The following is a 14,533-nucleotide window of genomic DNA, read 5'->3' as shown; positions in this document are numbered from 1 at the left end:
TATAGTTGTAGTTTACTGATGTATGAACAGAGGTTACATAAAACCAGAGTGACCGTCCTCTACTGACCAATCAGACTGCAGGGTTTCTAGCTCCACCTTTTAGTACCAGATCTGTGTGCTAGGTACCCCAACAGAGGGGGGACCAAACATGGGGACGCTAAGGAACGTTTCTGTTGGGACCATCCACAACTTTCACTGTGGGAACAGAAACTATGAACTGAACTGCTCGGTCAATTAAGTTGTTTTTCATACCACAAGTGTTGCTGGAGCTCTTTTGACATTGTCTAGTGTTTCCTCACTCTCCATGCACCTTGTGAATCAGTGAAGTTGTGCCAGAGACCACTTTCTATAACAGAAGTAAAGCTCAGGGTCTGATCCACCATCTGACTGCTGCTGTTTACTCCCACCGTGCATCCCACAATGCCAGGGCGTAGGGAAGTTACACCAGGCCCCAGTGCACGCTATCGTGAATGTGTTGTAATGGCACAAATAGAGACTTGACATTGGACATCACCAGCATACATATTACCCAGTAGTCACTGCTGCATATCTGACGAAAATATAAAAAAAATTCATCGTGTCATCGAAGAGTTTTTATCGTTTATGTAGAAAAAGTATATAATTGTGTTTTTGATGGTTCTGACAGTTTAGACAAATAAAAAGTAAAACCATGACGCAGTGTTCCTCACTGAGGACGTACACAGGAAGCGTCACCATTTTTAAAGAAGAAACATTCTTTTTTTTATCTTTCTTCTTTGAACACACGAAGATATTCAAGGTGGCAATCTGAATCACTTGCGCAACGCCCTCCATCCATGATGCATACCTGGGGTAAGGGGTAAAAGGGGCTGAAAAGGTTTCTGACTGACCTTTCTTGAGGCAGGGGAACCTAAAGAGTTTGACGAGGCCGAGGTCGTCTCCGGTCACCAGCACGGCGCTGCTGTAGTTGGCGTCCACAGAGTTCACGTTGGTGATGTTGGAGTATTTGGGCCAGATGCCGTTCACCTCCGGCCCAATGACTCCTGTCCACGTCATCCAGTGGATCCCCTTTGCCTCCTCTTTTGGAACCTGCTTCCCTGCTGCAGGACACAGGAGGAGGTCACAGGGTCAGAAGGTCAGGGAATTCTGGGAGATAAGTAAGTCCCTGGTCTAGACATCCTGAAGTACAGTTGATCAGGGAGAATAAAGTCAGAGTGAACACTTTGCGCATACCTGGCATCCTGTAGAAGAGCCGCTCTCCGGCGCCATCATTGGTCTGCAGGAAGCGGCTGTCGACCGACCAGTCCAGGTGCGTGATGAAGGAGGCGGAGCGGCTGCACTCGCCCACCTTCTTGTAACGCTGGGCGACAGCATATACATCCACCAGCCCGTCGTTTGATCCCACCGCCAGGAAGGAACCATCCGGCGAAAACTTTAGCTCATGGATTACCTCCTTCCTGTCCTTGATGTGCACGACTTCCGTCATGTCCCTGAAAAAAAAAAAAGATTAATTACCTCAAGTTCTTCAGCAATTTAAATAACTTTAATATGAGATTCTGATCAAACGTCAGTAAGTTTTCATGCTGTTGGTCCAATCAGAGGCTTTCAGGTCCTGAACTCAGGTAACAAGATGAAGGGATAAATTAGCCTCCTGGATTAGCTCCTGTCGCTTATCTCTCAGGCTGACCTGCCCGCTAACCAAAGAAGCTGTTTGGTTGGTCAATTAGAAAACGATCTTTCCTGGAGTAGTAACAAACATTTATGGAGTAGTTCCCTATCAACGCCATCCTCCGGCCTCACATAGGTGAGATCACCTGACACGCAGCACGGTGAAGGATCCATCCTTCATGCCCAGAGCAAGCTGAGAGCCGTCGTTGTTGAAGGAGACACTTCGGACGGATTCCTCCATGTTACAGCGAGCCAACAGAGTGTGGTCAGGAAGACTCCACAGCCTGTAGGACAGACAGACGGACAGGTGAGAGGGGACATCAGCTGATCAGCTGCCCTGGCGGTGGCGATAGTGGGTCAGACTGACCTGACAGAGCGGTCATCGCTCCCGGTGACAGCGACCGGTTGTTTGGGGTGCAGGTCGAGCGCCCACAGCTCGCCCTCGCTGTGACCCTGCATCAGCAGAACAGGTTTGTCCCGGTCTCGGACCATGACCTCGAAGATCTCGCTGTCCTGCGTACCCGCTAGGATACGGTCTGCCTTCCAGCAAACGCTGCGGATCGACAGACCTGAAACAGGAAACACACCTGACTTTAACAGGAAACACATCTGACTCAAACAGGAAACACACCTGACTCAAACAGGAAACACACCTGACTCAAACAGGAAACAGATCTGACTTAAACAGGTTCAGGCCCTGTCTGTACGCATCCAGATATTTTTGTAAACGGATAGTTTTCCCTCCATTATAAAAATAAAAATTCCATTCTCGTACAAAATATCTCCGTCTACACTTGAACGCTAAACGACAAACGTTTACATGTGTTCACACAGACAGTGTTGCTGCTGCTGTGACTTGTGTATTTCCATGACTGAAAGTCGGTAATCCACAGATTTATGGAGCCGTGCAGCCGCTACATCATCAACAACATAGTCCTGCATATTAAACACAGATAAACAGTAACTGGAGTTTTGATAAATCTTCACCCCAGAGGGCATTTTAAAAAATTAAAAAAAGTTTGCGTTGCCGAGAGGCCCAAACTTCGAGGAAAATATCAGGACACGTACAGACGGAGCCTCAGACGGCACCGATACATAAACAAAGGTGTCATCTAATAATCAAACCTCAGTTTTACATGTTCACCACCTCATTTTTAACCATTTGCAAAGTGAACTACACATTCTGAATTTGTCAAACATTCCACAGGTTGATCCTGTGACTGATTCTTTTTAACTGCCCCACTCCTATCGGTTCATACTGGTTCTGTGTAGCGTGATGTTCACACCTTTGTATCCCTGCTCCGCCTCCCTCAGGTCGATCTTTGTGATGGGTTTGAAGTCGACGTCCCACAGTCTGATGCAGCCATCTCGTCCTCCCGTGGCGAATCCCTCCTCACAGGCGTGCATGCTGAAGATCCCCGCCTGAACGACACGTTACACACAAAGAACATTTTCCCATCAGCCCTTCATGTCTGGAAGTGACAGATTCTGAATGACTGATTTCCACTGTGACATAAACATCAGCAGCGCTGCAGCCACAGACAGACAGAGACAGAGACAGAGTCAAAGACAGAGACATTCCCCGTTAAAGGGTTTTTTGGGGAGTTTTTCCTGATCAGCTGTGAGGGTCATAAGGACAGAGGGATGTCGTATGCTGTAAAGCCCTGTGAGGCAAATTGTGATTTGTGATATTGGGCTTTATAAATAAAATTGATTGATTGATTGATTGAACACACTGACTGTGGATAAACACCACACACACACACACACACACACACACAAGGGGAAACACTGCATGTGAACAGAGCAAAACTTTTAACTAACAGACATCACCATCAGACGTCCCCTGTTGATGACTCACATTAAGACAATTATTTATTTTGTATTACAAATGTTCTGTTTATGAAGGAGTGAATACTACACTGAACAGTGTTTCATGTCTCCGTCACCATCACAGTCTGTGTGTATGATACGATGTTAATTCATCTACAGCAGAGACTTGATGATGATGGTCACTGATATTAGGTGAGAAAATGTGGATGTATCGATATCAGTTATTGCTCGAATGAGTTGTTACATATCTGCGAAAATACCAATATGGTGCCTCTCTAATGTTTACATATGCAAATTAGGCATTATCTGATTAAATATATAGTTTCGCATAAATCAACCTGAATATATTTTGTAAATTTTCTTTCCACTGGTCTGCAGTGTCTCTTGTTCACCTCAAGATGTTTCCAGTCTGATCACAGGACAGTGCAGACTGACTGCAGCATCTCTGATCTACATCATTTAGGGTCTATACACCCTTTAACTGTTAGTAAACAGTGTGATGTTTGTTGGTGGGCGTGGCTTAGCTGGAGGCAAAACAGTTCTCCACAGACATTAGCTAGCGCTAGCTAACAAGTTGTGTTGTCTTGTTTTAGATGATGGAGGAAGATGATGTGAGTGGTGCGTTCAGAAACACTCATTGTGAGTGTGGGAGCGCACTCTGACACAAACTGGAGCGTTGATAAATTGGGAGCGCTGTCTGAATGTAGCGTTGGGTTATCCAGAGCAGCGCACTCTCAGAGTGGCAGAGCGCACTCTGGACACTCTGTCTGTGGAGACGGAGCAGCAGAGCGCCGAGCGGAGTGAATGTGTGATTAACTTAACCGTTGGTTCATTCATGTAGAAATATAACGCTCCGTTTCTTCCACCAACAGGGCTCTCATTTTAGTGTAGAGCGTCAGACTGAATTTACCAACGCACCATGTCAGGTCACTCACTCTCCGGGACCGCCAGTGTTACTTGAATAAGTAAACACTGACCAACGGGACCAGACTGGCCGACCCGTATGCTCTCACTCAGTGGATGGATGATGTCACAGGAAGCCAATCTTACAAAGGAGGACCACACTTGTTTGTTTTGCTATGGAAGCTAACGTTAGCTAATGTGCTAAAAAGTTAGCGTTCCAGAGAAATCCAATATTCCTCTTAATCCCTCCCCAGTTTCTGATGAGGTGGACATGATAACCCTTAATACACATAACCTTATTCATCCCTACAACAGGAAATACTTTTTCCCTAACCTGATATGAAGTGTGCGCTGCACATGTGAGCATTTTTGATGATGGCCTCCGTCCAGTCCTTTGGTCTTATCACATTTAACCATAGTTGTCTTTGTTTTTGTTGACGGGCAGTGGCGGCTGGTTTTGAGCCATGACTCCTTCTATTCTGGCTCCCAATAACACAACAAGACAAACACATTTTAACACTCCTATGGAGCCTACAGCCCTGTGGGGGAGAGGCAGCTGCACCTCCAGCTGATAACATGATGTCATCGTCGATCGACGTACCCCGTGTGCAGCCTGTACGGTCCGGATCAGAGTGATTCCTCTCCACACATAAACGTCTCCGTTCAGAGCTCCAGAGTAGGTCAGCTCATCTTTGGCTGCAGAAACACACAGGATGGTCTGCAGGTCGCCCGTCTTCCCAAAGATCCCTCGCTTCGGGGTCAGAGCATTCCCACACAGCGTCCAGAACTACAGACACAACCAGTGAGACGGTACATGTGTGATACTCAACAGTTGGACACAGGAAACAATCTTTAGACCAAACATCAGCTCAGCAGGAAGTGAAAGATCAAACTCTGTCTCACCTTGATGTGTTTGACTCCACAGCTGACCAGACGGCTGGACTGAAACGGATCCCAGGCCACGTCAAAGATCTGCAGAATACCAAGAAAGACAACTTACAACGCCTTTCAAAACCAGACCTACCAGAGTTCCCAGAATTCAATTCCCACTGACAGACTGACTCTGTTCCCTGGTGACTCAGAGGAAACAGATGAAAACAGTGAGGAACAAACGTCAGTGATTATTGAATGCCGTTTCTTGTGTTTCTGCAACAAACAGAGTCAATGTGAATGACTTAAGAGCCGTACTCTGTCTGAGTGTCCGGTTGCCGTGGCGAGGACTCGTCCTCTCCTCCAGTCCCAAACACACAGCGTGTTCTTGGCGTCCAGACCGACCGACACCAGCCGCTACGAAAACACAGACCAGAAACAAACACGTGAGAATCAAATGAGTCATTTAGTTTGTTTAGTTTGATCCACGGGTGAGGCTCCGCCCACCACAGACACTCAGACCACAGGATTGGACGATGCTATCACTTACAGACTGACTGGCGGGTCATTCAGTCAGTACATGTGTTGGAGTTCCTCTGAGCTGGATCCTGGGGCCCCAAGTGTTCCTGACATATAGAGTTCACGTGCAGATATTTTTGTGATATATGGGGCGACAGCTAATTCTTAAAGATTAGCATTTTCAACCACACACACACACACACACACACACACACACTTTTCCTCGTCCATTTATAATCCTTCACAGGGTCTGACGGCTTGTCTGCCCAAATCTCAGGTGACCCTGTTCACAGTACACGTCATGTCATACAAACGTAGTTGGCAACTCAACTCACAAATTTAATTTTCAGCTCAAGGATGAAAACATGATGGAATAAAAACAGCTTTTAAAACCAAAAAAGAAAAAAATAAAGTCTGTAAAAATAATCTGAGGAGCTCTCTCGATCATTTCTAAAACACTTTCGAGATGGACCCTGCCACAGTGACATCATCATCATGAGTGGGCGTGGTCTGACCTGTCCGTCAGAGTCGAAGGCCAAACAGGCCACTCCATGTGTGTGGATGTCCCTCAGGATGGACACGGTCTGCATGGCGTACGTGTCCCAGATACAGATGAACGGGTCTTTGCCCACCTGACCCGTCGCCACCTGGATCTTATCTGGGTGGATCGCCAGACTGACAGACAGACAGACAGACAGACAGACAGACAGAGACAGAAAGAGGGAGATATTTAATACACAGACCATCAGTGTAAGCTCCTGTTAGCGCCCTCTACAGGCCGCACAATCCATTACAAACATCATCCTGTAACTTTATAGAAGGAGCAGGACTCCTTTACACTGACAGGAGTCAGCTCCTCGTCTCCACCGAGCGGTGCAGTTCAGTTCAGTTCAGTTCAGTTCAGTTCAGTTCATAGTTTCTGTCTCCACAGTGAAAGTTGTGGATGGTCCCAACAGAAGCGTTCCTTAGCGTCCCCATGTTTGGTCCCCCCTCTGTTGGGGTACCTAGCACACAGATCTGGTACTAAAAGGTGGAGCTAGAAACCCTGCAGTCTGATTGGTCAGTAGAGGACGGTCACTCTGGTTTTATGTAACCTCTGTTCATACATCAGTAAACTACAACTATAAAATGAAAGAGAAAAAAATAACTTCATTCACTGGGCCGACTGCCGGCAACTTTTAAGGTGGAACGTTAACTTGTAATGTTACTCAATGCATGAGTTGATGACCTTAGTTAGTTTAGTTTATTTATTCATTTGACAAAAAAACACTAAAATAAAAATAACACAAAAGTTCCCATATTTTGAATGAAAGGGAACAGAAAGAAGAATAATCTTATTAAATCTACCCCTCTGTCAAACAACAAACAAACAAACAACAAAATAAATAAAATAACAACAGGCTCACACAGCCACTCACATTGCTTACTTAGTTGCTGACTTACAATTCAATTTTTAACATTCAAAGTACACATATACGTGCAAAGATATCTACACACACACACACACACACACACACACACATATGTTTTTTAACCCTGTCATGACAACAGGTATATCAATCGAACTTAACTAACATAGTTCATTATATTTCCTTAGCACACTGGTTTTAGTCACTCTTTAAATGTAATGTTGGATTTAGATTCTTTGGTTACTTTGTTCAGACTGTTCCATAAACTGACTCCTTCACTTTAGTCCTGAATCTCCGCTTTTTAAAGATCTCTGTTCCTCTTAAGTTATAGTGGCTCTCTGTTTTTTCAGATCTTTTCTGGATGTTAACTGGCAACGTGTTTTATGAGCCTTAAACATAACTTGTAAAATACTGTAGTCTACTAATTTGTGAAATTTCAACAATTTTAACTGAAGGAATAATGGACCTGTTGGATCTCTATATCGTTTCTACTGATTATTCTTATGGCTCTTTTTTGTAAAATGAAAATTGACTGAGTATATGTTTTACAAGCATTTCCCCACACTTGAACACAGTACGTCAGATATGGAACAGTCATAGTGTTATATAAAATGAGCAAGTTATCTGACGAATCCTTAACTTTGTGTAATACAGCAATTGTTCATGATATTTTCACCTTTATATTATCTATATGTGATTTCCAGTTCAAATTCTCATCCGCCATGACACCCCAAAAATGTAGTTTCCCTCACTCTATTAATCATTAATATTAATCATGTTAATTTGTTTTTATATTGCTTATACCTGTCTTCTGCCTCCTTTGTCCTTAGCTTTAAGAAACATCTATATAAATGAGTTTTCTTCTTGCAGGCACTTGGCAGTGCTTTAGTCATCCATGGTTTGTCGACAACATTTTTCTTGGCAATACTCAGTTTTTTTTTCATACAAATCAATCAATAATGTCATGAATGGATCATAAGCTATATTTACATCATTTACATACACTCCATCCCAATTCTGTTTTTCTAAGTCTTCTTTCAGTGGCTCCAATGCTTCTTTTGATCTATTTCTTATTCATTTTCCTGTGATGATTTCCTTAGTATTATATTTTTATAAACTGTAAAAACAGGTAAATGATCACTTGCATCAGTTATCAAGATCCCACTCTCTACTTTTCCATCTATTGCATTTGTAAAAATATTATCAATAGTAGCTGCACTCTGTGCTGTGATTCTTGTTGGTTTATATATCCTTGGAAACAGATTCAAACTATACATTGAATTTATGAATTCACTAGATGTGGTTTCAAGATCAATGTTAAAGTCTCCACATAAAAAAACCCTGTTATTTTGGCTGTAAAGGTCTCTACACAGGAACCTGGTGATCCGTTAACACAACTGATTATAGCACTTTAAGCTTTTTCATTAATAATGCCACTTTGATAATTCCCATTATATTGTCTACAGTTGTCATATTCCCAATGACCTTACATTTCAATGTTTAGTTGATGTACACAGCTACGCCTCCACCTTTTTTATTCCTTCTATTTCTATTAAAAAACCCGCCATCCATAAAGGAGTGCTGTGTTTACATGGCAACTCGCACGAGACTCGAGAACTAGCACCATCAGCTAGTCTCGCGCAAGTTGCCATGTAAACACAGCACTCCTGCAGGCTAACTGACCACAGTGAGAAATGATGCAATAAAAGTGGAGTAAATTACGTCTTTTCAAGTCAGTTTTGCATGCTGCGGCTTCAGAGCACTTGGATTACGACGGATGAGTCGTTCTGACGTTTCTGAAATGCATTAGTGGAGTTTTATTACATTTTCAAAATGTGGGTTCCGTGCACTTCAAGTGTAGCTGTTATCCTCCGATACCCCTAACGAGTTCTGTGGATTGAAAAACTACGCTGGACTTCTTGTCGGCACGAGGGTCAGTAAGTACTGTCTGTATTTTCATTCTAAAGTGGCCATTTCCTTTAATGTCCAATCACTGTTGTGGCTCCGCCCACTCTCCCCCTCACACTGTTGTAACTGGAGCCGGGGAAAGTGACGCTCGCCTCACACAGAAAAGAAGCGGAACAAACAAACATAGAGAGCCATGGCAAGTGGAAGCAGAAGAGCTGAGAGACACAAGTTTGAAGAAGCACCGGCTTCATACAAATCTCTGGTGTGGGATCATTTCGGTTTCACTGTTGCATAAAACGACGAGTGAAAACTGTTAACAGAAATTTCACTGTCTGCAAATGTTGCTTGAAACATGTCTAGTGCCCCCCCCCCCCCCATCCCTTGTCCTTTTATTAAACAAACTAAATAACTTCATATTATTTATCTTATTTTCGCATTTTCCTGAATGACAATTATACCCGAGCCGGTCTATGCAGCAGAGCCTGTGTTGCGTTGAATAGGTTGTAGCACAACACAGCAGCACGTCAAGTGCAAAGTCAAACAAAATAAAGAGATCATTTTGGGAGAAAAAAAATTGTTGTCTTTACGCACAAAACACGTACCGAAACCGAACCGAAACCGTGGCCCAAAAACCGAGGTACGGACCGTACCATGGGCTACCTGTACCGTTGCACCCCTACTAGGTACCATGTCTGAAGGGTCACTGTTGGTTCCAAAGGTGCTGTACTGAAAGGGTTTGGTGGAGATGGGTCTTCTTCATCAGAACCAGTTCATATGTCCTGGTGTCCGTCCTTGTCTTCGTCTGCAGTGTCTCTCACCTCCACACATATCACTTTTCCACCAACATGGAACTGGTTCTGTTTTGGTTCCTGCTCCTACTTTTGAACCGTTCAGAGGATTTTAACCAAAAACAAACTGGTTCAGAACCTGAAAAGTTGCTTCTCAGATGAAAACAAAAAACAGCAGGTTTTTCTTGACCTGAAGTTTAAACCGTGATGACATCAGTGGACATGTCTTATTCTACAGATCAGACTTGTTTCTGGTCAAAAACATTTCTGTAATAACAGAACAAAAGCTCACATGTAATTAACGTATTCGTCGATTTTGCTTCTGTTGTGTAACGCCCACTGTTGATGACACGTCATTGATCACATTGGTTCCACTCAGAACTGGTGGCAATTCAGGCTGGTTGACTAAAGAGCACCAGTGCTCCACAAACCTTTGTTTGTCACCAGCAGAATACAGTCACCATTATCCAGACAACCCAGAAACTAACTGGAACCTAAATGTGATGCTAACGCTAGCTGTTGTGCGTTCAATGTATCCTCTTAGAACGGTTTGTGTGATATCCTGTGAATCAGCGCCCCACGTTACGTCTTGAACGCACAGTTACAGATGCAGCCTCTTCAGATTTCCCAGGCCTTCTGAAAGCCTTCCAGCTGCTGCCAACTTCAAGCCAACTTCCATCCACTGACTGACTGACAGCCTCGGCCAAGTGACATTTACAATTCTTCATATTTAAAACTGATGAAATTCGTTAAAAACCCGACAAAACCAGAACCTTTCTCTACTCTTTCATAGTCACGATTAATGCCATGGCGTAATTAAGTATTAAAACATGCACACAAAAAAAACAATAGTTTGCTGGAGGCTTTCGCACATATTTAAGTGGAGGCAGGGCGGACTAACAGCACCATGAACTACACATATATAATTACTGCACAGCCACAATAAAGAAACGTATTATTGCTCAGACAAGTGCTGCTAACGCAGTGTGGGGGCTGGGATCTGGTTCAGATGGCCACTCAATGGCAACGGCCCATTCCGTAGGAACTAAAGGGTACAAGATGATGCTATCAGCATGTGGTAAGCAGAGGAGCCGAGGAGTCATTGTCACACTTTGTCAAACGGCTGAATGAGCAGAGCTTTGTGAAATCTCTCCTCCATGAATCTGTTCAGACGCACAGTGACGGATCAGTGAGGTGAAGCCGAGCTGCGTGCAGCAGGCAGAGCGTGTGCAGAGCCTTGTACAGTCCTCAAAATAATAATTAAAAAAGAAAAGATCTCTGTCATCATTTCCAATATTCACACGCTGTTCTTATCCAACAACAGATTCTGCTTCAGTCCATATTTGTTGGCGTGTAGTCTGAAAAACAACATGTTCACTGAGGTTAAAAAAACTTCTTGTCTTTTGCACACTGTGTAAATGGAGTGAGAGGGTGTAACAGCAGCATACATCACATTCACACAGCCATAATAATGGTATCATCTATAGTGATAATCATTAAATATGGGGAGCTCCCTCAGTAACTCCACTGCTCCTCCTGGTGGACAGACTGACCACTGCCACTGGTTTCTACAAATACCAGTCCATTAGACCTGAGGGACCTTCTTGGATGAGAGGCCAAATGTCTTCACGAAACTCAAGCAGGTCCAGCTGCCTATGCTACAGCACTTAGGATCACCATGACCTGGACGACTGAGAATCTTCACCGACACATTGGTTATTTCGCCAACGCTCCACAGCGCCGTGCACGCGCTCAGAAGAACCCACAATACCAGTTTCTATAAATGTCCCGTCTGACAATCTGTGCTCGTGTCAAACAGCTTTAAATCGTGTTTCTGTCACTTGACTTTCAGCCAACCGCTCGGCTCATCATGTTCTTAACTTCCTGTCAAAACTGTAGCCTCATCAGCAGGCGGCGAAACATCAGAGTGACCTCACAGAGACAGACGAGGACAGAGACGTGTGATTGGCTGACAAAGCATTTAAAGGTTTCTACACAGAGCTGCCTGCTGACGGACATCTGCGCGGCTGCAGGTGTCCCTGTCCTCATGTCTCTGTCCTCATGTCTCTACTGTCGTGTCCCTGTCCTCATGTCCCTGTCCTCATGTCTCTATTGTCATGTCCCTGTCTCTGTCCTCATGTCTCTGTCCTCATGTCCCTGTCTCTGTCCTCCTGTCCTCATGTCCCTGTCCTCATGTCCCTCTCTGTCCTCATGTCCTTGTCCTCATGTCCCTGTCTCTGTCCTCCTGTCCCTGTCCTCATGTCTCTGTCCTCATGTCCCTGTCCTCATGTCCCTCCCTGTCCTCATGTCCTTGTCCTCATGTCCCTGTCTCTGTCCTCCTGTCCCTGTCCTCATGTCCCTGTCCTCATGTCCCTGTCCTCATGTCCCTCCCTGTCCTCATGTCCTTGTCCTCATGTCCCTGTCTCTGTCCTCCTGTCCCTGTCCTCATGTCTCTGTCCTCATGTCCCTGTCCTCATGTCCCTCCCTGTCCTCATGTCCTTGTCCTCATGTCCCTGTCTCTGTCCTCCTGTCCCTGTCCTCATGTCTCTGTCCTCATGTCCCTGTCCTCATGTCCCTCCCTGTCCTCATGTCCTTGTCCTCATGTCCCTGTCTCTGTCCTCCTGTCCCTGTCCTCATGTCTCTGTCCTCATGTCCCTGTCCTCATGTCCCTCTCTGTCCTCATGTCCCTGTCCTCATGTCTCTGTCCTCCTGTCCCTGTGTCCCCTCACACAGAATGTCTCATTTAAAGCGAGAGGACAGACGGAGACAGTGGACAGAGGACAAGGACGTGTCAGGACCGAGCAGAGGATGATGGGAAGGACTCAGCAGCTTCATCAGCTCGTCATCATCGTCAGCATTTTTCTTCCAGCTGTCAGCTCCCATCAGGCCGTGCGTCTCAAACACGACCCCTACTTCCTGTCTGTGTCCCTCTGGTCAGCGGTTAAAGGAGCGTCTAATCGATGAACCGGCGTTCGATCCGAGACGAAGACAACGTTTACAGTTTGTCTGAAAGACTGTGCTGAGACAGACCGTCCTTCATGAACCAACGTCTTTATCATTAAAGAATAAAGATTAAATTATTCAATGAAAAATAAACCTCGTTATAACGTCGACAGCTGTCACTGTCACCACCTGACTCAATGTGATTGGACGTAACAGTCAGCCAATAGCCATCCATCACAGTCAGTTCAGGAAGCTTCACGGAGTCACATGATCGTCATGTACGCTGTAAAAATATCCTAATTTTACAGAAATAACTTAAAGTTTTTACAGTGGTTTTATGTTGTTTTTTTAATTGCAACAAAACTGTAATATCACAAACACCATCTTTGAATTAACCAAAGTGTTATTTGAAGTTTTATGTCGATATTAACAAATTAATTTATTTCTCTTTTTTGAACAGAAACAATTCTACAGTTTTTATACAGTATTCTCTGAAAGATCACACCTTTTTTTTTCACAAGGTCGATCCAGCCGTCAATGCTTCATCGTTAGTTTCTGTGTCTGTTATTAATTGACTGACTGTTCTGTGAATAACAAAAATCTAATTTCTTATTTTGTCCAGAATTATTAGATGTTGAGTTTATTATCATAGAAATTTGTTAAACTGGGAGAAAAAAACTGAAATCAATTTTTTGTATTTTTGCTTAAAGCTCCAGGATGTCAGATTTAAATCTAATCAGTGTGTTTTCTTCAACGAGCTGAGAATCCGAATGGTTGTGTTCTCGTTAAGGTCAGAATGAGCTGTTTATATCTGCACAGGGAGCAGGTCCTCGTCTACAGAGATCACCATGATGATGCACACTGAGAAAAAAAAAGCCATCCTTTCACGTTGGCGTGATATGCAGCCAGGCGCTGTTGTTGTTTAATGGCTCTCAGAGGCATCAGGAGAAAAACGCAGACGAACAGCGTAAGTTAAGGGGCCGAAATTCCGAGTGGTGTGGATGGGTCCAACAACCACCGACTTTCACCCAGGAGGCCGGTGTTCACTTCCTGTAAGATTGTAAAGACAAACCCTGTTCTTTTTTCCTAAACCAAACCATGTGTGTGTGTCGGCTAAACGTAACGTAACCATGTGTGTGTGTTGGCAAAACGTAACGTAACCACGTGTGTGTGTTGGCTAAATGTAACCACGTGTGTGTAGGCTAAACGTAACCACGTGTGTGTGTGTTGGCTAAACGTAACCACGTGTGTGCTGGCTAAACGTAACCACGTGTGTGTGTCGGCTAAACGTAACCACGTGTGTGTGTGTTGGCTAAACGTAACCACGTGTGTGTGCTGGCTAAATGTAACCATGTGTGTGTGCTGGCTAAATGTAACCACGTGTGTGTGCTGGCTAAATGTAACCACGTGTGTGTGCTGGCTAAACGTAACCACGTGTGTGTGCTGGCAAACGTAACCACGTGTGTGTGTGTCAGCTAAACGTAACCACATGTGTGTGCTGGCTAAACGTAACCACGTGTGTGTGTCGGCTAAACGTAACCACGTGTGTGTGTCGGCTAAACGTAACCACGTGTGTGTCGGCTAAATGTAACCACGTGTGTGTGTTGGCTAAATGTAACCACGTGTGTGTGTGTTGGCTAAACGTAACCACGTGTGTGTGTGTTGGCTAAACGCAACCACGTGTGTGTGTCGGCTAAACGTAACCACGTGTGT

At 44.5% G+C, this 14,533-nt stretch overlaps 1 protein-coding gene across 1 annotated transcript in view; it reads right to left on the bottom strand.

Moving 5' to 3' along the window:
• Nucleotides 1–14,533, bottom strand: part of LOC126389693 (echinoderm microtubule-associated protein-like 6) — a 62,149-nt gene that overhangs the window by 37,983 nt on the left and 9,633 nt on the right. Inside the window, exons 3-11 of the mRNA XM_050043481.1 lie at nt 6,288–6,447; nt 5,572–5,670; nt 5,287–5,355; nt 4,985–5,170; nt 2,934–3,069; nt 2,015–2,216; nt 1,794–1,931; nt 1,213–1,469; nt 870–1,079 (exon numbers count right to left, since the gene is read on the bottom strand). Of these exons, the coding sequence (XP_049899438.1) occupies nt 870–1,079; nt 1,213–1,469; nt 1,794–1,931; nt 2,015–2,216; nt 2,934–3,069; nt 4,985–5,170; nt 5,287–5,355; nt 5,572–5,670; nt 6,288–6,447 (1,457 nt within the window). The remainder of the gene's footprint in view (nt 1–869; nt 1,080–1,212; nt 1,470–1,793; nt 1,932–2,014; nt 2,217–2,933; nt 3,070–4,984; nt 5,171–5,286; nt 5,356–5,571; nt 5,671–6,287; nt 6,448–14,533) is intronic.

The sequence above is a fragment of the Epinephelus moara genome, chromosome 5 (genome assembly GCF_006386435.1).
Source record: "Epinephelus moara isolate mb chromosome 5, YSFRI_EMoa_1.0, whole genome shotgun sequence".
NCBI lineage: Eukaryota > Metazoa > Chordata > Actinopteri > Perciformes > Serranidae > Epinephelus > Epinephelus moara.
The sequence above is the reverse complement of the archived record's forward strand: the minus strand, read 5'-3'. Positions and strand labels throughout refer to the sequence as shown.